Below are 25,225 nucleotides of genomic sequence, written 5' to 3' on the forward strand. Positions count from 1 at the left end.
ATCCCAAATTATTAAATTTTTTAAGCTATTGCATAGCTTCTATCGCGGGCCTTGAGTGTGGAGACCGAATCCAGAAATTCCGTAACGAAAATAACCTAACATTTACTTACTAGATGTATATAGTTCTGTATATATTTCGGCACGATCATTACAGTTGCCGTGGAACAGCGGTTATCACGTATGCGTATGTATAATTATAATTGCATAAATTGATAAAAAATACTACGCAATAGCTTTACCGCGGCAGTCCCCGTTTAATTACTTTTATTTACTTGTAAATTTCAGCTTGAATTGTGGTGACATCATAATGATATTTAAGAAATTAACTCACAGCCGTACAATAGCCATATCGTCACTGTGCTTTTCAGGATCAATCTTTCTGACGAGCACCAACTGACACAGTCTCTTTGGCTGCTGGAGAAGCTCTCTGACACTCCGCAGGGGCTCGATCCTGTGCTGTATCGGAGGGTAGAGCAACATTCTGTGATACAATGCCTCCAGTACAGGACGTAGGGTCGATGTTGATCCCACTAAGCGAACGAGTTGGTTAGCAATGCTGAAACAATTAAAAGATTAGGTTGAAGAAATTGTAGTCTGATCAAGCAGATCGGTGAAGTATTAAGGCGAAGGGTAAGCATTAAACACGCAAATAAGGTGTTTTTAGACAAATTTGATGATTAAAATATAGCATTTGGAGCTATGAACACTACTTAGCCTGTTATAAATACCCTTAAGTCTTATTTGTAGGTTTCTAATGCTTGCTGTTCGTTATAGTTAGCACTTGAGAGCCTTTTTGAACTACCACTTTTCTTTGCAGTTAAACAAGTTTTTTCGCATTGCATGACGCATTTGTTTAGTACTACTCTCAGAAAAGTTATTATTATAGCTTATACTTTTTTGTGCAGTTAAATTTATTCAAATTAGTCATGAATTGTAGGAATATAAACAGTAAAAAATGTTACGTTTTCCACGCAAGCATTTCGAAAATATTGGCTTTGTTGTATAGATGGCGGGCCGACAACCGTGTACTTATATCGCTCAAGGTCGCTGGCATTTAGTGTCACCTTAATATCAAATACAGATTTATATCAAATTTTGAATGTGGTGATTACGTACGGTGTGTGTTGCACCATCTGTTACTGTTCTAGTGTACTAATTTTTTTGTCAATTAGCTTCTATTTTTTTAATTTTATTCGCGTACATTAGGGTCGGTTTTGACGAAATGAAGCTATGAATGTTGCTTTAACATCTCCTCCTTTTATGCCTCTCATGTGCTGCCGTGTACAAGCGTACACGGCAAGCATTTGTATGTTATGCCACCGCAACACCAAAGGAATCGTCACAGGAGCGTTGCCGGCCTTTAAGGAAGGTGTACGCGCTTTTTTTTGAAGGTACCCATGCTGGCATTTGTTAGTGCTAAATACGAGTTGCGACAAACTTAGCAGATTATATTTGCAGATTAAAATCTGTGGTGCCGCTAAGTTCGGTGTTATAAAACGTAATAAAACATACCACGCTATGGGATCACTAAAGGAAAAGGAACTGTTAATTGCAGGTAATAACAATTTATCTTTTATAAGGTCTTATTGAATTTCCTATGTTCGTTGTTGTAGGCAACCTAGCGAAACTCTCTAAGAAAAATGCGATTCACTCGATTGTATGAAACGTGCAGTCATTGATAGATTGACAGATGACGGCTCTTCTTCTCGAATCTTGTCAAAAATGTAGATAACCGGAATCCACTACGTTTTAAGAAACTGTTCACTTTCAAACTTAGCCGCATTATACTTCACCGCCAATCGCGATACTGTAATTACTACTAATTCAAACTTGTGTCAAATAACTGCAAGTTTCATTCTAAACTAAATTTAAATTTTTGCTTAGGCAGTCTCGCCTCTTATTACGTAGTTTTTACATCCTCATTGATTGTAGGGGTTGATGCATGTAATAACAAACGTTTAATAATAATATTTGATTTTGAAAACCACATCGTCCGGTACCTACATAGCGAGTCATGGTGTAAGTTTAGCATGCTAAATGTAATAAAATATTCAAATTCAAATAGTTTATTTCTCAAAATAGGATAACTGCATCACTTTTTGAAGTCAAGAAAATATACAAATAATAAAATAATACAGTCCTTCTGCTTATAAATTAAAATAGTATGTAGACCTTAAAATTATTTACATTGCTTTAATCCCATGTACTTTTATCTGTTATATAATCTTTAATCTTTAATTGTATAATAAGCTTTTTTAAAGTTTCTGTTTAACAAATATTTTAAACTTTTTTAATTGTAGTTTGCAAATTTCTTCAGGGATTTTATTATAAAAACGGACACATTGTCCCCGGAATGATTTGTCTATTTTCGTTAGCCTTGTGTGAATCAGAGCATAATTATGTTTATTTCTAGTGTTGCAGTTATGAATGTCACTGTTTTTTTAAAACAATCTATATTTTTATGCACAAATATTAAGTTTTCAAATTAATATTAAAATTAATGTACCTGTATATAGTCTTTGCCTGTTTACTGTTGAAGCTGGGAGCGCAAGACAAGGCCCCGGATCCTCGGCCGGAATCATCAACTAAATTTCTATCGTGTTCTCTGCAAGATAGACATCAATATTACATATACTATAATCATAACATTTTTATATGTTTAGGTTCTTTTGATAGTTTTAGTCGTTCTGATAGTGTCACGCATTTTTCTTTAGCGTTGTCTTTGATTTGATATCCAAATCTTTGTAAATGTTTTTATTAAATCGGTATTTCTTTTAACTAAACTGGCGGTTAAAATTTAGTATTCCTTAGCACGAGGGAAAGAGGCAGGAGGAGGGGAAAGGGGGAGTGGGGTGCCCCCTCACCCCTGATATTACCCCCATTACAAGGTAATGCACCGTTCTAGAGAAAATAACATTATAGCTTAACCTCAAACTATGACATTTTTATGGGTTGAGAAGCCCCTTCCTAACTTGTAAATGGTGAGGAAAGGAAGAGAAACGCCTACAATTCGGCTCTGGCACTTGCCGGCCGCTACCGCGGCACGCTACTCTCGGCTCATGCGCTGTGGAAACTGTTCTAACACAACTACTTAAGGCAAATATTGCCTTTTGCACAATACCTTCTACTTGACTATTACAGGTAAGTTTCTAGTCTAAAGTAAGTCCCAGATATTTTACCTTGTCAGAAAACGGTATATATTTATTATTCAGTCGCGAGGATAAGAGGCATTCCAACTTCCGCTTCCTAGTAAAAGGCACCAGGACGGTTAGTCAGCATTAAGCGCCATTTCATTGTCATAATAAAAGTAAGTATTATAAGTATTAAAATTAAAGTATTTAAAAACTTTTCTTTACGTACCTTGATCTAATGTTCTTATCAACGCGCGGAGTACCCAGAAATGATATCAGCGAAGGACAAAACTTCTGCCAAAGAAATGTTGTGAAGTGTGAGTTTCCACATACTCTCTCCGATAGACTCGACATGAGAGTCAGTAGACAGTCCAGGAAGAAGAGTGACAGAGCGTTCTGTTTTGGGATTCTGGAAGGCGGAAATAATTTTAAATGGTCTGTAGAACAATACAGTGGGAGGCAAATTCTGTAAGTTATGATGTTAAAATAAATTTATCGACATATTTATAATTATATTAAAATCAAAATTATTTTCAGGCCAAGAATTACAAAGAGTAAGAGTCGGAAACACCGCTCCTATTAAGGCGATTCCTATTATCTAAAGTAACATTTTTGAAAATCTACTTAAAATACATCTACAAATACAACGGCTCAAGTTTTTTGACATGTTTATTATCATTTCTTTAACTCAATTATTGCAGTTTCGAAAATACGATTACGAATAAAAATCTCTATATATATTTTTTTTAAATACAGTTTTATTTTATTTGAATTATTTATGTTGTCTTTAAATTATGATAGCTATCAACACAAAACTTATTTTATTCGATAGATTGTTATTCTATGGTGGTTTACGCACTAGATCCGGCTTCCGTCAACCGTTAGAAATAGTCCTACGACTACACCGGTCGTAATTTCACGGATTCGGATCAGACGTACTGCGAAAGCGCTCTTTTAATTTTATATAACAACATATTATTTATATAGCAGATTAGCTAACCCGGCAAATGTTGTTTTGCCATATAAATTATTATTTTTAGAGGTAGATCGTTTCTTGGACATTACTTTATTTTTCTAAAATAAAAGATTTTTTCTAAAATTAACGTATCCTATGTTACTCCTTATTACATCAGCTACCTGCCATTTCAGAGAGAAGACGGAACAAACAGATAGACAGACAAAAACTAAAAAAAAATGTTATTTTGGTGTATGTACCGTTATTTCAGAATTACAAACAGATACTCCATATTTATTTATATGTATAGATTTTTTTTTATGGAATAGCAGGACAAACGAACGTACGGGTCACCTGGTGTTAAGTGATCACCGCCGCCCACATTCTCTTGCAACACCAGAGGAATCACAAGAGCGTTGCCGGCCTTTAAGGAAGGTGTACGCGCTTTTTTTGAAGGTACCCATGTCGTATCGTCCCGGAAACACCGCACAAGGAAGCTCATTCCACAGCTTTGTAGTACGAGGGAGAAAGCTTCTTGAAAACCGCACTGTGGAGGACCGCCACACATCCAGATGGTGGGGATGATATCCTAACTTGTGGCGTGTCGTGCGATGGTGAAATTCGGCGGCAGGAATCAGGTTAAACAGCTCTTCGGAACACTCCCCGTGATAAATGCGGTAGAAGACACACAAGATTTGGATATATTTTGGAACTCTGCATCATTTTTCAAGCGCAAATTTAAAAATAATTTAATTAAATAACATCATTCTTTGTTTTAGATAAGTATAGTTAGTAATAATAGTTGCTTTATATTCTTAATTTTAATAGTTTTATATGTTAATATATTATATAAATTACGTGACACGTTGTTTGTCCGCGATGGACTCCTAAACTAATGAACGGATTTTAATGGGGATTACTTCATGGAGTGCAGTTTAGTCCAACTTGAGAGATGGAATAGTTTTTATTTCGATTTGGGACACATAATTGTTATTATTTTCAATATTTGTTTTGAATGGACATATTTTCTATTAGAGAATTTAGTGACGCACGGTTTGACAGTTCCGTTGTGAAACAATTTCATTATAACAACGGGGAGCATTTTAAAAGAAATAATTCTTGGTGTTTTGAAATAGTATTGGCAAATTCCTATAAAACAGTTTTTTTTTATTATCTACAGAACAACTACTGTCGGGTCAGCTAGTGTTTTTCTATTTTGTGTAGTTAATTTATAAAGTAATTTAGATAGTAAGTAAACAAGGAAATTGTCTTGTTTATAATGATAATGTTATTAAGTACTTTTAATTTAATTAATTGCATGTCGAGTTAGCCCGTAAATGGGGTTTACGATGTAAAATAAAATAAGTTATTAATGTGTAAATATATCATAAGGCAATACATTGGATACAACATGGGCTTCCTACTAAATAAATAAATAAATTATACATACGGTCAATTAGTTCTTATTATCTGTGTTTAAGAATAACCCTCGCTTAAAATTATAGTTCAAATTATTATTATGGTTATTTATAATCGTAGTTTTAATCAAATTACGATTATAAATATCCTATTGAACGTCAGAAATAACATCCCATTCGAAAATGTATGCTTCAGACCTGAGATAAACAATTATACGATTTATTCCGGTTTCGTCCCACACAAAAAATTCTCTTTTCGACCTAGATTTATTCCTATTTGGTCTCGAAAATAAAAATAACGAATAATTTATTATTTTATTCTTGTTTTGTCCCACTTTTTGTTCTTTATTCGCCTCGGGTTGTAATTTAAGTGTTTTACAACACTACACTATTACTACACTGAGCGGGCTTCTTCCTTTTAAATAAAATTTATTAGTTAGTTTGATACCCAATCTGTGGTATCATTATAGTAACCTTTAACAACAGAAAAATACAAACATTTCACGAGCAATACAGAAATAACTATGTATTTATTTATTGAAGTTGGCGTTACTTTGCGGAAATCCATAATTATACAAATGATTTGAGTTTTCTTTAGTGTTAATTCCGCCAATATTTGTCTTCAAACAATCGACACGTGTTTCGCCTCTACACGAGGCATCCTCAGGACGTGTTGTCTCGCCAAAAGAGTCTCGTGCCAGATTTTGGCGAGAGCACAGCCGAGACTAAAGAAAACTCAAATCATTTGTATAACTATATATTTGATAGCTGATACCCCGCGACGTCGTTCGCGTACGTATTTTAACACCTTGGGTTACATTACTGGACCTTTAGTAGGGATCGCTAATTTTTTGAAAATGTAATATAGCCTATAACACCCTGGGATAATGTAGCTTCCCATCAGTGAAAGAATTATTCAAATCGGTTCAGTAGTTGCGAAGCCTATTCAATACAAACAAACAAGCAATCAAATCTTTCCTCTTTATAAAATTAGTATAGAAATATAGATTATTTTTCGGTCATAAGTTAATACGTTTTTTAATTAATGTAAAAGTACTTCATTTGATTAAACCATATAAATATATGTAAGTTTCCTAACAATTAAAGGCATAAAAGGCATTTATTTTCTCAAAATTGATTCCTTTAGAATACTTTTTAATGTCATTTCTTATACTACTAGATACAACTACCGCTTCGGAAACAAATTGCATGCTGTATCAGCCTTAAAAGATAATGCATTTAGAAATAATTTTAGATTGAATATTGAATTGTTTTTTTTTGTTATGAAAATAAGGGACGAGACGAGCAGGACGTTCAGCTGGTGGTAATTGTTACGCCCTGCCCATTACAATGCACTGCCGTAAAGGATTCTTTAAAAGGCTCAAAAATTCTTAGCGGCACTACAATTGCTCTCGTCGCCTTGAGACATAAGATGTTCAGTCTCATTTGCCTAGTAATTTCACTAGCTACAGGGCCCTTCAGACCGAAACACAATAATGTTAACACATTACTGCTTCACGGCAGAAATAGGCGCCTTTGTGGTACCCATAATCTAGCCGGCATCCTGTGCAAAGGAGCCACCCACTGGTAGCTTGTATCATGGCAGGTTGATACTTGTATTAATGTAATTATCAAACCACAAAATACGATTAATACACAAGATTCTTATAATATAGTACTTTTATCTGCATTTAAAAAGCATCGATCAATTCAGAAAACTTTAGCAGTCTACAGGGGACAGTATCTAATTTTTCAACTTTTCTGAAAAATAGTGTTTTTTGAGTTAATCGCTGTTTAGATCTATGTGCGACTTCTCTTCCATCAATTCGACACGTGTTTCGCCTCTACACGAGGCATCTTTATGAGATGTTGACTTGCCAAATGCTGGCACGAAACGGTTTCGTTTGGATATTTGTGGATTTCTGCAAAATAACGACTAGTGGATACCCGCGACTTCGTCCGCATAGATAAAGGGTTTTTAAAAATAATAAGCAAGTTTGGAATTGAAGATTATCTCATGTCCTAGACCAGTTCTGGTTCCCGTTTTCGCTCCCGTTACCAACATATTACATGAATCTTATTTCGAGGAAGATTGCTATAGCAAACTAAACCTACTATTGGTATAGTTATAGCTCATCGAAGCGAATTTTAGTTTCGTTATAAATCCTGCGGGGACGATGGATTTTCCGGGATAAAAAGTAGCCTATGTCCTTTCGCGAGCTCTAGTCTATCACTGTACCAAATTTCATTAACATCACTTCAGTAGTTCCGGCGTAAATGCGGAACAAATTTACATTCACATTTATCGCATAGGGATATATCGTTAGTTCACTATACTTACAATTGAGTTTCAGCTAATCTACTGCATAAGTACTGAATGACTGGAATAACTTCGCTGTAACATCCAACAGCAACGATGTGGTTCCCTCCTAGAGGAGATCCCTCTGTGAGGAGCTCTTGGCATTCATCATCTGTTGAAAACACCTTTTTATAAACACAATGTAGTACTTCAAAGTAGTTTCAATATATATAGTACTAGCTTTTACCCGCGACTTCGTTCGTGTGGAATAGTTACTTTGCGTAGCATTTTTTGAAGTAACCTATACTTCTTTAGGGGCGTTATAAAAAATTATGAGAGTGAAATTTTAAGATGCGCGCGCATCACTGTAACACAAAAGTAACAGGTTGAAGTTGGTTACTAAAATTTCTGACGTTTGCGGCATTCGTTATTTTTTTTGGTCTCTTCGTCCATTTTTTTTTATTGTCTTTTTCCTAATGCAACCTGTTCAGACACGCTGGCCCCTTCACATGTACATGAAACCAACAACAGAGCTGGTGCGGCTTGTGAAGCGGCTGAAAAAGCTAAAGTATGCAAATACAGGGGTCTAGGCTCCGAATATGATTTTGTCCCATTCGGTGTCGAGACCCTTGGCCCGTGAAATCCTAGCGCTATAAGGCTTTTTAATGGCGACAAAAAATGCCAGCGACCTTGAGCGATATGAGGTCACGGCTGCCGGCCCGCCATCTATGTAACAAAGCCAATATTTTCAAAATTCTTGCGTGGAAAACCGTTTATATGCTTACAGTCCTCGTTCTTCACTACTAATCTGAATAAATTAACCTACACAAAAAAGTACAAGTTATAAGAATAACTTTTCTGAGAGAAGTACCAAAAAAATGCGTCACGCCATGCCAGAAAACTTGTTTAACTTCAAAGAAATGTGGTAGTTCAAAAAGGCTCGGCAGTGTTAACTATAACCAATAGCAAGCATTAGCAACCTACAAATAAGACTTAAGGATATGTGTAACAGGATTAAGTAGTGTTCATAGCTCGAAATGCTATACTTTCACCACCAAACTTGTCTAAAAACACCATGTTTGCGTGTTTTCTGTTTACTCTTCGCCTTAAGGAAATAGCAAAAAGCCTAATGGGACTCCTTTTAATATTATGTTTTAGTTATTACATTATATTCTTTAAAGTTTTAGATTTTAGGTTCAATGTTCTAATAATTTTTTTTATTTCTGTCTATTATTATCTATTATAATTACTGACCTGTATATATACAACTGGACAGGCTGTTCCATATGTTTGACAACATATTTTTTGTGCCTATTTGAGGCGCCACTTGCGAGCGTCGAGAGAACTAATTTTGACATTTAATACAAAAATGGCTGCAAAGGAACGTGCAATACTCGGAAATATTTTTGCATTTTGAATTAATTCCGTTCGTTTTCCGTGATATTTATGCTTCAAGAATCAGCGTAATAAAGTACACAATTTTTTTTTGTAAAAACTTTGTTTGCTGAGGTTGTCTTCAATAGTTTTAGTAGCAGACTCTCGCTACATGGCCAACAGCGCCAAAATGACGAATATCAAACAGGCACAAAAGCACTTTATGTATATTGTATATCAAACAGGCACAAAAGCACTTTATGTACATTGTGTATCAAACAGGCACAAAAGCACTTTATGTTTATTGTATATCAAACAGGCACAAAAGCACTTTATGTACATTGTGTATCAAACAGGCACAAAAGCACTTTATGTTTATTGTATATCAAACAGGCACAAAAGCACTTTATGTACATTGTGTATCAAACAGGCACAAAAGCACTTTATGTTTATTGTATAGCAGACAGGCACAAAGCACTTTATGTTTATTGTATATCAAACAGGCACAACAGCACTTTATGTATATTGTATATCAAACAGGCACAAAAGCACTTTATGTATATTGAATATCAAACAGACACAAAAGCACTTTATGTACATTGTATATCAAACAGGCACAAAAGCACTTTATGTACATTGTATATCAAACAGGCACAAAAGCACTTTATATACATTGTATATCAAACAGGCACAAAAGCACTTTATGTACATTGTATATTAAACAGGCACAAAAGCACTTTATGTATATTGTATATCAAACAGGCACAAAAGCACTTTAAGGTCATTATATTATTATTTATAGGTCCCGGGCTCGAATCCAGGTAGGTGCAAGCATTTATATGATGAATATGGATGTTTGTTTCCGTGTCATGGATGTTTAAATGTATGTTTATATGAGTTTATGTATGTTTAAGTAAGTATATTGTATTAAATATTTCATTGTCTTGTAACCCATAACACAGGCTATATATGCTCAACTTGGGGCAAGATAATTTGTGTAAAAAGTGTGTCAATATTATTATTCTCTTTATTACAATTTTATCTTATTTTCTACATTTATATATATAACATATTTATAAAAAACAATATTACAAATATAAATATAAAAAATAGAGTCCCGCCGGCGTTGGTTCACGACAATTCCGCCGGCGCGGTGGTTAGGGCGACAGACTGAGGAACTTCCGCACGATGCTTGCCGTTCCCACAACAGCTGCTTTCTATAACTGACCCTTTATCCAGTTATTAAGTATATGTATTATTATGTATATTGTAGAGGTGAGTGATTATGATATATATAGTATTCCTTTTGTTAAATAAATAAATTGTCTTAATAATCGAGTAGACGAACCAAGTTGTGCGCAGTAAGCTCTCAGCATCTGTGCCGCAGCAGCTCTCGCGGCTGCTGCCACATGTGGTGCTGAGTTGGCTGCTTCACCACATCTTCCGCACGCCCAGACACACAGGCGCCCATTAAGAGTGCGTCGAGGGGACAGAGCCAGAGATAGGTAGATACGGAAGATTTGGACCTGCGTACACAATACCAATTATCAATTCAAATTTATTAAAGGATTAAAACTGTTCCGTTTCCGTCGCTGATATTAATTTCGAAATTGAAATTCGAATCGAATAAAAAATAGAAAGATTTCTCGATATCTTTTTCTTCTAGTCTTTTAGCAAAGCGACCAGAAAATTTAGTAATAACTCTTATAATAGCAATAATTACAAAGAAAAATTGAACCCATAAGAGTTGATTCTCATATTATATTATAATAATATTCCAAACGTCTTGTACTGTACAAATTTTTGTATGAAAGATGCGGGCCTCGAACCCGCAACCTCTCGGGTCCAGTTCGAGCGCTATTACCAACTGAGCCAACCGTTCGAGTCTTGGTATGTCATGTCTAACTCTCAGGTTGTGGCTCCATCTACAGGATCTACTTTACAGTTGATAGCCCGCTCAACTAAATTGTTGGGGTTAAACTACTTGTACTATAAATATTCTTTTGTTACACACACTTTGTCCCATCTCGTGCGAACGTTCCGGTGATTAAAATTGTGTTTCCTAAAACATGATTTGTTTGTTTGAATATTTCAAAATTTCAATTATTGAAGAGAAACTTCTTTAGAATCGTTGTGATTTCAAACCGGATGCAACGGAAAAAACGACAGGTAAGAGACACAAATACAAAAATGTGTAGGATGAAGCCGGCAAAGAATGAGACAGAAATATGCATACTATTTTTTTTTATGCATGACGCGAGTAGGTATACCTTAATATATTCTTATGTCATACACACAACTTATAACTGCATAGACACCAGGGGAACATAAATATGGTAGCGTTGTTAGTAATGTCTTTCATAGCGGTTGAAATCATGTGTCATCCTAGCAACATGTACCAGGACTTCATATTATGCAGTTTAAAGGTTCATGCACAATGCAGGTTTCACTTCTGACATGTGTACTTTGTACACACGCAATTTTTTTTTAATTAAAAACATTTATAGTATAATTTAAGTTCCAGATCCTAAAAAATCATTAATTTTAATTGACTGCGCTCAAATATCAAGTTTATTTTAACAACAACTTCAAAACAGGTGATATCCAATCGAACATAAAAATAAACAGAAGTAGGTACTTAACTCTCCTTAATGTATTTTAATTGTAATTATCAGAGCATGGAATAAATTTATTAGTATTCATAATCAGTTGTTATTTTTATTTAAAAACAAAACAATAAACAAGTAAATTAATAAACATTTTTATCATCTACAAAGTGTTCTAGACACTAGACTGATCTTTGTCCTGACTTCTAAAACAGTTAATAAAATATAAAATAATCACTTTTCATGATTAAGGGCAGTAATGTGTTACTTACTGTGTTTCGGTCTGAAGGGCTGTAGCTAGTGAATTTACTGGGCAAATAAGACTTAACATCCTATGTCTCAAGGTGACGAGCGCAGTTGTAGTGCCGCTCAGAATTTTTGGGTTTTTCAAGAATCCTGAGCGGCACTGCATTGTAATGGTCAGGGCGTATCAATTACCATCAGCTGAACGTCCTGCTCGTCTCGTCCCTTATTTTCATTAAAAAAAAAGACACAGTACCCGTATTCGGTATATTATAATGTACTCTGTACCCGAGTCCCCGAATGCATTATTGGCTTGTGCAAGTCTGTTTACCGTTGAGGCGACGAGATTTCCATATCGCTATTTGTCGGTATCAACTATCACCAAGCAGTTTGGCAACGTCGCAATTCCAGTCACTTAAAGCGTCGCGTCGGAAAAAGCCTCGCGAATCTTGCGCGAATATTTAATATTTTTTATCTACACCCATGCATTAAATCCTCTATTAAAGATTCTGAAACAGTTAGCTTATTGCCGACATTAAAACAGCCAATGTTCTAATAACCATTACATCATCCAAAAGAGTGTTGTAATCTTGTACTGAATTTCATAACAACACTCCTATTTTTTTTTCATTCCCTTCATGCTCAAAGAGTTTTAACAGACAGCCACATTCTTATTGCTCGATGCGTGGCATCTGTATGAATTTCAAAAAAAGAACATTTTGGTTTACGCTCGTTCCACACCATCAGAACGTCGCGCGCCGTAAAAAAAGTAGGTTATTCGAATCCCCGCCATTTTTCTTCGATATTTTTCTTGTTTTGTTTCCAAAAAATGAGCGATTAATTTCCAAAAGAACATAATATTCACGTGAATTTTAATTATTGCACTATACAAAATGTAAATTACTACTAAAATAAATAATTCTTTCATTAATACTTAGTTTATTTGTATATAATCAGTAATGGATAATATTAGGTTACTACTAGGACTGGCTGTTTCAATGTTAGCACTAAGCTAACTGTTCCAGAATCTTTTAGAGGATTCATATTTTGGGTGTAGATAAAGTCTTGTATGCAACTGTTGATAATTAGGTATTAAAACACTCACGTGATACTATTATCACACTCGGCTTTGCCTCGTGAGATAAATCCACATTCGTGTTTTAATACCCCTTATTACACAACAGTTGCATAAATAACTAATATGAGTTCCATGCATTTTTGTGTCATAGCTCACGAAATGTCATCAACATAGATGGAAGAAAGTAAAATACATATTATATTGTGTTTTAACAGTAGATTAAAAAATATCAACACCGTTGGTCAAGCTTAGGTTATTATTTTCTTTAAACAAGATGGCCGCCGCGCAATGTTAGTGATATTAACAATATGGATATCTTTTACAAGGTTTATGATGCGGCTGAGATAAAATTCAAAATTATTATACTGTCATATGGATTATATATACGTACGTATTCTTAGGGTTCCATACGAGTGAGTGAAAAAATTTGCAATAATCAAGGGTTACTCAGATGTGATCTGCAGCAGATCATCTGTTTGCCTATGCACCAATGAAGGTACATCTAAATCGAGGCCAATCATACCAGTGAGCTATTGTTTTTTTTACATAATTTCTTCTTATTTCTTATTCGTTTTTTGTTTAGATAATATGAAATTTGAAATGTCATTGGGATGTATCACAGCGGCCATATACAATGTGAATATATTTTTTAAGCCTTTAAAAGAGGAAGGCCTTTCAGAAAAATGTATTTAAAATGAAAACTACGGGGCCAAATTATGTGAAATTTTAATTGCCTATTCCGCATCAATATATAGTAAAATCACGAAAATCGGTTCATTAATCACAGTGTAGTCGGTGTACATACATAAGTACATTTTTGAAGTGAAGAAAGATTTACACAAGTGCTTACGCAAGTATACGAAAGAGCACAGACTTACCTGAGTGTCGGGTGATTGGTGAGTAATGGAAGAAGTTGTGGAGAGGAGTTGTGAGGGAGTCCAGAGGGAATCATCTTCAGGCTCAACCCCACTATGGAACCGGTCGTCGCGTAGAATTTTCTGGAATCATTTCTCACGTTATAATGCAAAGCTTAACAATTGATTAATTAAAACCAGTAGCCCGTCCCGAGTTCGATATTAATGTTGACACCGGACAGACAGTAAATTCTATTTTAGAAAACTAAAAAATCTCCTTTTGGAAAGAAGCCGGAGGAAATAATAATAAAGGTCTATTTATTCCGAAATTGTTTTTACATTTCAATTATCTTTAATATTAAATAAGGTTGTAAGCTTGCTGCTAATAACTAGGTAATTATAGTTAATATAGTGATATTTATTTAATACGGACCCTTTCGTGTTTTATTTAGGTAAATCAAGGCTTTTTACCTCCTCCACCTTTTTTCCTAGCCTGTTTTCATTTTTTCCTTTCCCGCTATCGGTAGTATGTCATCGACCGATAGCCTCTTGGGTCTTATCGTTACCAGTCCCTTTCGTTTTGTTAATTTCAGTGTCCATCTATTGTCTTTTGCAGATATATCCAGCCCAATGCCATTTCACGCTCACTTCCCGCGCGCCCGCAACCTATTGCATGCCGGGCTGTTTTGGCGCCAAACTCGGCGCTTACACTAGCCTAGGTATCATTATGCGGTTTATTTGACGGATTGCTAGATAAACAAACTTATCTATATGTTATATACAGTGGGAGGCTCCTTTGCACAGGATGCCGGCTAGATTATGGGTACCACAACGGCGCCTATTTATGCCGTGAAGCAGTAATGTGTAAACATTGCTGTATTTCGGTCTGAAGGGCGCCGTAGCTAGTGAAACTACTGGGCAAATTGTAAATTGAGCGCAGTTGTAGAGCCGCTCAGAATTTTTGGGTTTTTCAATAATCTTGAGCGGCATTACAATGTAATGGGCAGGGCGTATCAAATACCATCAGCTGAACGTCCTGCTCGTCTCAACCCCTTATTTTCATACATAAAAAAAACCGCTGTTGTTGAGGTCTCTTGCTGACTGTCTCACTTCCTAGAACTGTCATTCGAGCCAGGTCCCAAGTTAAGTTGACGGGCTTATTATATACTTTGAGGTGGAAGTCTCTTTATTAAAACATTATGGACACTGACATGACAAACACACGCATTCTATAAATGGACCCAATTAAAGGTCCAAATTCAAACCCACATGCACACACTCACTCACACACAAACACACAGTTTTCAGAAATGTTTTCATTTCGCGATAATTGTAAAATTTGGTTTTTAATCATTTATGTTTATTTCTATATTGTTTATTAAATAAAATGTATCTACTAAGGAAGTTGCGAGATATTCCCATGTACCTAAGACAACTTACTGGGAAGTCTCAACCACTAAAAATGTATATGTAATCTTTGAAATAAAACGAAATTTATTTAAATACTAACATGCAGACCCTCGAGGGCGAAGGCGATGAGGCGGGGTCGCTTGCTGTCTAAAGCGAGCTGCAAAGGCAAGAAAAGAGCGCGCCGGATCTCGTGAGCCGGCAGGCTCAGGTTGTGACGGGTCGAGCGTAGGCCGCATTCCTGCGCACGCAATAGGTCTGTGGAATATGGACATCGAAATCAAATTCAAATTATTTATTTTTTTATTTAATTCAGAGAGACCTCCATATATATTAGTAACAATATTTCTTATGTACTACGTTAGTATTATTAGTGGAATATATTTAAAAACTTAGAGCTAACTGTATCCAGTGTTTCTGGAAGGAACAGTCAGCTCTGGCAGCAATCATCTTTAGGATGCTGTTACTGCTAACACGAAGACGCTGCAACATGGAAACCGCTTTTTTGCGAATTATGGCATGGAAACCATCCACAGATGCCTCAGCAAACATTCCAGAAGCGCTACAACGCCATGGTAGCCCCAACAGCCTCCCAAACGTATTGTTATATGTGACACGTAGAACGCTATAAGCCCTGCGCGAATATGACACCCACAAGCCGCTCGAGTAAAAAGACTGGCAGAATGCTTTGAATAATAACGCTTTAACATTATTTGTGCTTCGAGCAAACCTGCGGGCGACCATATTACTCCTCACTGACAGCACTCTACGCCCCCTCTTTATGTCATAGTCATCTCTTAAGTCATTCGAAATGATGTGACCTAAGTATTTGAACTTATCAACTATCTTTAGCTTTTTATTTGCGAGAAAAATAAGCAAGGATAATTTCGTGACTTGTGTTTTCGAGTTCGATTATTAAAATTATTCAAATTCAAATATTTTAATTCAAAATATGATTGAAAGTCAAAAAAACTACCGCCAATTCCAAAATGAATGCCTCATACTTGAGCAGAATGGGTGCAAAAAACTTTTTCATCAAAAAATATGTTTAGAAAGTAATATTGCACAATTGAACTTATTATTTGATCGCCTGAGGACGGTCGCTCCATTCTCAATCTGTGGTATCATTAAGAAAATTATTTATGTTATAGTAATCTTTACCACGCAAACGTTTTTAACAATTCTTTTGAGTAACGTAATACTTTTCTTTTGAACATTTTCTGGGATCTTGGTGTAAAAGCATATACATCGCCCCACAAAAGACTTACTAACAGGACTTAGCCGAGTAGTAGGCATTATAAGCTTATTTCTGTTCCTGGTGTTAACATTCTGGTTATGAAAGTTTCTAGAAAATTCACTTATCGAGTCTATTAAACACATTATAGGGGCATCATTATTAAAAGGCAAATTAGGCATTTATTTTCCTTAAATTTATTCCTGTAGAATTGTTTTTAATGTCGCATCTAACACTACCACCATTTCGGAAACAAATGGCGCTCTGAAAGAGAAGACGCTCTCCCAGAAATAATTTTTTGCGCTATTTTTAATAAGATATTATACATAATATTGTATTGGATTTGTTATCGCTATAAAATAATCATAATCTAGTCCCAGGCTGTCCGATCACTTAGTTATTCAGCTGTGGTGCACTAGGATTTACGACAGAGCCATTTTTTGATAAAAAAATTAAATTTATTTATAGATAATGCCTGAACAGTAGCTGGGACTATATTATACAAAAGTGTACATTTACCCTTAAACCTATTATGTATCTTATGACGACCCATATAGCCGAATGGTTAGTGACCTTGACTACTAAGCTAGAGGGGGACTCCTACCGGGATTCGAACCGTATTCGTAGGTGCATTCATTTATATGATGAATATGGATGTTTGTTTCCGAGTCATGGAATTTTTATATGTATCTATGTATGTTTAAGTAAGTATATTGTATTAAATATATCGTTGTCTTGCAACCATAGTACAGGCTATGCCTAGTTTGGGGCAAGATAATTTGTGTAAAAGTGTGTCAATATTCTATTATTATGAAGCCTACTAGAATTAGTTACAAGCAATCCCTTATTTCTAGTGTTATAATAATGAAAATCACTATTAAGAGCAAAAAGGTGAAGATTTTTGTGAACGAATATTAAATATTCATAAATGAACAGTCATAATATAAATTTCTTTAGTTTTTTTTTTTACTGTGACTGTCTATAACCAAGGTGCACGCAGCACGAACAGCTGCCCCCTGAAAACGAGATCTGGAAAGGTCTTGAAACGTCGGGATAACTAAAATGAAAATATAAAATGTAACTTTAACGCAAAAATCTAATTTAAAAACACAGTTACAATTACATACGTCATTATTTCTAAAATATGTATAAAATCTTGTATTGACTCATCCATATATCTCTGTAACCATAAACCGTAGATACTTGCCCCCTTATTCATAATGGTCCGCTAACTTTAAACAGCCGCTAAGGAGCTGTTTTTTCTCATTCTGACTTAGGTCAATAGAAGAAGACAGAGTGAGAATTAACAATGCTTTAAGTTAGCAGACTGTTATGAATAAGGGGGTTGAAGTTTGGTAGGAATATTACTTTCGCCGAGCAAAGGTTAGAACGGATTTTTCGTAACTTCACCCGCAAAAGTTTTTTTTTTATTATGACCAGAACTACGTCTGTCGGGTCATCTAGTTATGAACAGAACTGCGTGTCAGCTAGTTCTAATTACTATATACCTGCAGATTCTGTACATAATAAAAAAATACTTACTGGTTTATAGGAATTTGCCACTAATATTTCAAAAAATCAAGAATTATTTTGTAAAAAATGCTGCCTGTTGATATAATGAAATTGTTTGACAGTGGAACTGTCAAACCGTGCGTCACTAAATTCTTTCATAGAAAATATGTCCATACAAAACAAATATTGAAAATAAAAATAATTATGGGTCCCAAATCGAAATAAAAACTATCCTATCTCTCAAGTTGGACCAAACTGCACTCCATGAAGTAATCCCCATTAAAATCCGTTCATTAGTTTAGGAGTCCATCGCGGACAAACAACGTGTCACGTAATTTATATATATTATGATAGCTGACCCGACAGACGCTGCTCTGTCCAAAGGAAATGATAAGAATTAATATCGTATTTGCACAAACAGCTTTTAGATTACCTACAGCTTTCTAATTGCCAATTTTTTTTAATATTAAAATGGATATAGTATAGCCTTAAGAGATAGACATATGCCATCGCAGAGTTCTGTAGACCTACATATGATGCACAATTCCGCCATACATTATTTTTTTATACTATCTCAAAGCTCCCAGACGTCTTATTTTTTCCGACACCTACAAAAAATATCGTTAATGATAATTACAAAAATGTATACAAAAACTTAACAAATTATATACTACAACCTTCCTCGAGAACCGCACTATCCATTGGTGAAAACCGCATCTAAATGGGTGCAATAGTTTTTGAGTAGCAGAGGATTTTAATTTATATTATTTAGAGATTATAGTACGCTTACTTTTGAGATTGTGATCAAACAATAGGTCAGGGAGAGATCGGGGAAACGATGTATTTCAAATTACGTCTTTTTTTTTTCAAATTTAAGAAATATATTTTTTAGTCCTGATAAATTGGATATATTTAAACAATTAAACATACAATAATAAATTACTTATCATTAAGATAAGGCGCCTGCGAGCGCTCTTTCCAACTGAGTTAACCGTTGAACCGGTGAACGGAAACCGCGAGGTCGGCGGTTTGAGTTGAGGTTTCAAGTTTAGTTAATCCCAGAAGTGAGGGGTATCACTTTAAAAATAACAAATTGTACTGTTAGGTATGAGTTTTTTGTGAAGGTGAATCCCAAGGACCCATCACCTCCAACCCAAAAAAATCAAATATCTTCAACGAGTGATGATATTTCCTCCGGCTTAGGTTTTCGGCAGTTTCGATATGTTCTCAATTTAAAAACAAGTACCATCCCACACCAAAGGCCTTCCACGAATCCAGGGCATATATAACCTCATAAATATACATTATAGGTACTAGCCATTCCCGCCCGCATTTAAAAGGAAATAAACTAATGAAGGAACGTTGGAATTCGTAGTAGAACGAAATAAGTTGCCATAAACCATCTAGGATACATTTCGGATCGAATGGTGGCAGTTTTATGTTGATACGATCAGTGGTTTAGGCGTGATTGAGACTCAAACAAACACCATTTTCATTATATATATATGTATATACTAGCCGTTCCCGCCCGCTTCGCTGGTCGAATTTTAAAAGGAAATAAATTAAACAATAAAAAAATAAGTAGACATAAAACCATCTAGAATAAATTTCGCATCGAATGGTGGTAGTTTAATGTCGATACGATCAGTAGTTTAGGCGTGATTGAGCCTCAAACAAAGACCATTTTCACTATGTTAATATATATAAATTACGTGACACGTTGTTTGTCCGCGATGGACTCCTAAACTAATGAACGGATTTTAATGGGGATTACTTCATGGAGTGCAGTTTAGTCTAACTTGAGAGATATAATAGTTTTTATTTCGATTTGGGACCCATAATTATTTTTATTTCCAATATTTGTTTTGTATGGACATATTTTCTATGAGAGAATTTATTGACGCACGGTTTGACAGTTCTGCTGTGAAACAATTTCATTATAACAACAGGGAGCAATGACGTTCTTTAATCTATACATAATATAGAACGCCAATTGACAAGGAGCATATTTTACAAAATAATTCCTAAATTAAAAAAAAAAAAAACAGTATTTTGTTTAGTATGCACAGAACGACGCCTGTCGGGTCAGCTAGTTTATGTATAAGATACTGTATAATATAATGTCTGACAGGTGAATGATCGAACCGAATGAACTAAAGTCCATATTTCAGTAAGCCTCTATCTACGTGATCCATTATCAAGTGCTTTCTTGATTGTATATTTTAAGCGCAAATATTGTATAACAGTGGCAGTACACACTTGAATACAGATCACGTAATGAAATACTTTCTGGAAAAAGTTAATATTTTAGATCGATATCATTCGCTATCTCATAGCGGAACCGCACAAGTGTGCTTAAAGAAAATGTAAGCACATTTTTCTATTTATAGTTGGGCCATTACAAACGTGCGAACTGAGTCATAAAACATTACATCAAAGGGATGTGAGTGTGACAATGCCGCACAACTCGTTATCGATAATGCCGCTCGGACGCAGGTAGCCCATGACTAATGCAATAAAGTCAAATGTAGGTGTTTGGGGAAATTGCGTTATAATTGTCATTAGACTTTCATAAGCGAACCATGGACGCATTATTCACCAACTTAACTTTGTTAAAATTAAAATATTTTGCATTATTTCGTTAACCTTAATTACCTGCTAATGACTATCGACAAATCCATTCTTTGTTGCACACAACACTAGCAGTGCAAGCGAGAGTTCCGATATGACAATAAGTGTGAGCGAGAGATCTGATAAAATTGATTTATGACTCAGTACGCACGTTTGTAAAGGTCCAACTATAGTCGTGTGTCAAATGTCGCTGTCCGAATCAAATCGGAACTAAATTAATGTTTTACATTGCTGTTTATTGACCAAGGTTATTTTAAACAACTGGAGTAAATGCGGCAATGTATAGATATAGCAGCCGAAGCTTATTATGGTGTAATTTGTAGCATGTTCCATATTTCGGCTTTATTTTCAAATGAGGTGGTAAATTTTATGAACGATGTGGGACTCGAACCCACGACCTCCGGCGTTCCGTGCCGGTGCTCTAACCAACTGAGCCAACCTGAGAGTTGAACAAAGCAAACAAGATTTGGTAACGATACGCTACTCGAACGATTGGCTCAGTTGGTTACAACACCGGCACGGAACGCCGGAGGTCGTGGCTATACGTTTGTACGCTATACGTTTTTCGCAGCATAAACGGTCGTATCTTTTTTGCGTTAAATTAGACGTTTGATTGACCAGTGGGAGGCTCCTTTGCACAGGATGCGGATCGTTTATAGGTACCACAACGGCGGCTATTACTGCCGTGAAGCAGTAATGTGTAAATTATTGTGTTTCGGTCGGAAGGGCGCCGTAGCTTGTGAAATTACTGGGCAAATGAGACTTAACATCTTATGTCTCAAGGTGACGAGCGCATCTGTAGTGCCGTTTACAATTTTTGGGTTTTTCAAGAACCCTGAGCGGCACTGTACTGTAATCAGTAGGGCGTATCAATTACCATCAGCTGAACGTCCTGCTCGTCTCATCCCTTATTGTCATAAAAAGAAATTCACAGCTTCAAGATACTGTAGACCTGAGTATATCAACTCAATATCTCCACGCGTTTCCAAGATAAATCGTCTTGACATACGGACGGACAACAAAGTGATCCCATAAAGGTCATTCCTTTTGAGGTACGGAATCCTAAAAGAAGTTCTAGATAATGGTGGATGACACAAATTCATCAAAATAGAACAAGGTATGCAAACCTTATGAGTATAGTTACCAAGCTCGAAACGGAACTGGAAAAACCAGCCCAATGCGTCTTCATTTTTTATTTAAAGTGTCGCCACTATTCCTTTCAACAATTATTATTCCACAGGTAGGTATGTGCAGCACTAAATTAAGTATGGAGAAAAGAAATACAGGTGAATCTTTATCGAAATATTTATTGGATAGATACTGATTAATTATCAGTCTTAGAAATAAATCAGTACTTGGCTTCAGAAATAATGATGGACACCTCACTGTCTCCCAACAGGTCGTTTGTAAGTTTCTGCATCTGTATTTTGTATACTAATTTGTGGTTGTTCGGGATACAAGTTGTTGTATGAGGATTTTTTATGGAAAAGAGGAAAAACGAGCATACGGATTGACCTGATGTTAAGTGATCACCGCCGCCCACATTCCCCTGTAATACCAGAGGATTAAAAAGAGCGCTGCCGGCCCTTTCAAAAAATGTACGCGCATTCTTTGAAGGTTAGCCATGTCGTATCGTCATTCCACAGCTTCATCGTACGTGGAAGAATGTTACTTGAATACAGCACTGTGGTGGAACTCCACACATCCAGCTGGTGCAGATGATATCCTAATTTGGCGTGTCGTGAGAAGGTGGAATTCGGCGGCAGGAAAGGGTGAAACAACTTTTCGGAACTCTCCCCGTGATAAATACGTCAACGCCAAGTTATCTAGCCGTTCACAGAGCACTGGATGTTTTTCTTCTGGAATATGATTTTGTGGTCGTTCAAAATACGCTATGCATGTATTCTGTCGATAAACTATGTAACATAACAGCGGTCCAGAATATTCGAGAAAATTGAGAAGGTGGAATAATTAATGTAGTGTTTGTAAATCTGTTTGAATCTTTCGCACGGAAGCGCTTGATAATCATGTCATGTTTCTAGACTGTTTCTTCACTGAATGCTCGCAATTTCGTCGCTAACCCTATCGCATATATTACACAGTTATCCCTTTTTAGAGCTTTCATGAAAATGACTTATTGCTGTCTTCTTATACTTTCCAACCTCTTTCACGTCACACTGAAGTAGCGAACTTTAAACACCCGTAGCGAACTTGCAACATCAGTAGCGAACTTGCAACACCAGTAGCGAACTTGCAACATCAGTAGCGAACTTGCAACACCAGTAGCGAACTTGCAACACTAGTAGCGAACTTGAAACACCAGTAGCGAACTTGCAACACTAGTAGCGAACTTGAAACACCAGTAGCGAACTTGAAACATCAGTAGCGAACTTAAAACACCAGTAGCGAACTTAAGACACCAGTAGCGAACTTACGACACCAGTAGCGAACTTTAAACACCAGTAGCGAACTACCATTTTTATGTACACTAATAACGATGTTTCTTTGTATATACGATATAAATGTCGCCTTAATACAATTATTCATCCCGTTTAATACGCTACCAACACGTAGGTACCTATTACCTCTTGTGGCAGCGGTTAGCAGTCACTGAGACTGTCGATTAATTATTTAAGACGCTATGTAGCTTCTTTTAATCAAAGCGAAGATGCACTGCATAAGTTTAATTATGTTGAAAATCTTGTGATTGCTAATGCATCAAAATCTTCTTGAGCGGAACTGCATTATAATGGGTAGGGTACCAATTACCATCAGCTGAACGTCGTGCTCGTTAAAAACAAGCTTGCTGTCGAACCAAAATATGATTACTAACTAATTATATTTAAGTACCTAATTATAATTAAGTACATCTTCTTCTAATATATAAAATTCTCGTGTCATGGTGTTAAACTTTGAACTCCTCCGACTGATTCTCTTGACTGATTCTCATGAAATTTTGAGTGCATATTGGGTAGGTCTGAGAATCGGACAACATCCATTTTTCATCCCCCTAAATGTTAAGGGTGGTCCACACGATTTTTTTTTTAATTTTTTGACATTCTTTTTTAATTTGTTTGATTATGAGTCATACAACTTCAAATTTGCACCCATCTAAGATCAACAGTTACTTTTGTATCGCGATTTTAATATCGGCAATACATCGTTTGCTGGGTCAGCTGGTAAATGTATAAATTAATACCTTCTTTTACCTACGAAATTTGAACTTAATATTATGTAGTACGATTTATTTTGTCTATCCCGCTTCACTGTGACAGACTAACTTTTTCAGCTTATTGTTGTCAACTTGTATACTCGGCCCATTTTTGTGGTCTTATACGAGGCGTTTTTAGTATTTTTTTTTATAAAATACGGTACGAGACGGGCAGGATGTCCAGCTGATGGTAATTGATACTCCCTGCCCATTATAATGCAGTGCCGCTCAGGATTCTTGAAAAACCCCAAAAATTCTGAGCGGCACTACAACTGCGCTCGTCAGCTTGAGACATAAGATGTTAAGTCCCATTGCCCAGTAATTTCACTAGCTACGGCGCCCTTCAGACCAAAACATAGTAATGTAAGCATTACTGCTTCACGATAGAAATAGGCGCCGTTGTGGTACCCATAATCTAGTCGGCATCCTGTGCAAAGGAGCCTACCACTGGTAACTGGAGTGGCTGGTAATTGGAGTAAGTATTGCCTAAAGTAATCCAGCACAAAAACAAAACTATCAATAAAGCAAAACAGAGAGACACAGGCAATAGTAACAAGGATGCCGCAGTCGCTCGTATATTTGAGGGAAGCGAGGTTAAGTAGTCTGTGTACAAAAACAAAACAAAATAATTTTAATAATTAACAGTGTTACAATAAAAACTTATTGTGATTTGATCAATGGGCTCAATTTTTTAATAAATATAAATAGCGCGTGCTAATTTAGAGTAATTTGTAAATCATGTTTGTTTTTATTTATAATAATTGAATCAAGTCGAAATTCAAAATACTGCCTAGAAAATTTCGAAAGATTTCTATGTGTTCAAATTTTTTTTAATCAGTCCAGAAATGGCCGACAAATAAACACAGAAGTAAATTGGAGTCACCCGGTGGGAGCTTCGCTTCGATTCGCTCAATGATCTTATTAAAAAAATATTCATCTAGGGCTAAAATCCAAGGAGAAAACACCTGTGAACGTTTATATGGAGAAATTATATTTAAGTACTTCCGACTTCAACGTCCGCGTCGTAGAAACTACGTCGTAGGAAATTGATTCCATAGAGGTCGTTGTGGTTATTAAGTATATAGATAATATAATATGGAAAGATTGTTTGAAGCGAAGATCAAATCGAAGGCTCGAACTGCAGGCTCAGCTTATTTCAAATAATATGCTTATTATAATTTTTAAATTTTGCATTAGGTAGGTACTGGCAAGTGATAGTTTTAATTTTATGCCTACGATTCTGTGACCTAAGTACCTACAAAGTAAAAAGTC

The 25,225-nt window shown here is 35.8% G+C and overlaps 1 protein-coding gene across 1 annotated transcript in view; it reads right to left on the reverse strand.

Moving 5' to 3' along the window:
• The window catches only part of LOC126973763 (brefeldin A-inhibited guanine nucleotide-exchange protein 3), a 47,246-nt gene that overhangs the window by 20,990 nt on the left and 1,031 nt on the right, over positions 1-25,225 (reverse strand). Inside the window, exons 2-8 of the mRNA XM_050821080.1 lie at positions 15,469-15,623; positions 13,983-14,102; positions 10,526-10,703; positions 7,846-7,975; positions 3,361-3,540; positions 2,507-2,605; positions 332-556 (exon numbers count right to left, since the gene is read on the reverse strand). Of these exons, the coding sequence (XP_050677037.1) occupies positions 332-556; positions 2,507-2,605; positions 3,361-3,540; positions 7,846-7,975; positions 10,526-10,703; positions 13,983-14,102; positions 15,469-15,623 (1,087 nt within the window). The remainder of the gene's footprint in view (positions 1-331; positions 557-2,506; positions 2,606-3,360; positions 3,541-7,845; positions 7,976-10,525; positions 10,704-13,982; positions 14,103-15,468; positions 15,624-25,225) is intronic.

Source organism: Leptidea sinapis, chromosome 30, assembly GCF_905404315.1.
Source record: "Leptidea sinapis chromosome 30, ilLepSina1.1, whole genome shotgun sequence".
Lineage (NCBI taxonomy): Eukaryota > Metazoa > Arthropoda > Insecta > Lepidoptera > Pieridae > Leptidea > Leptidea sinapis.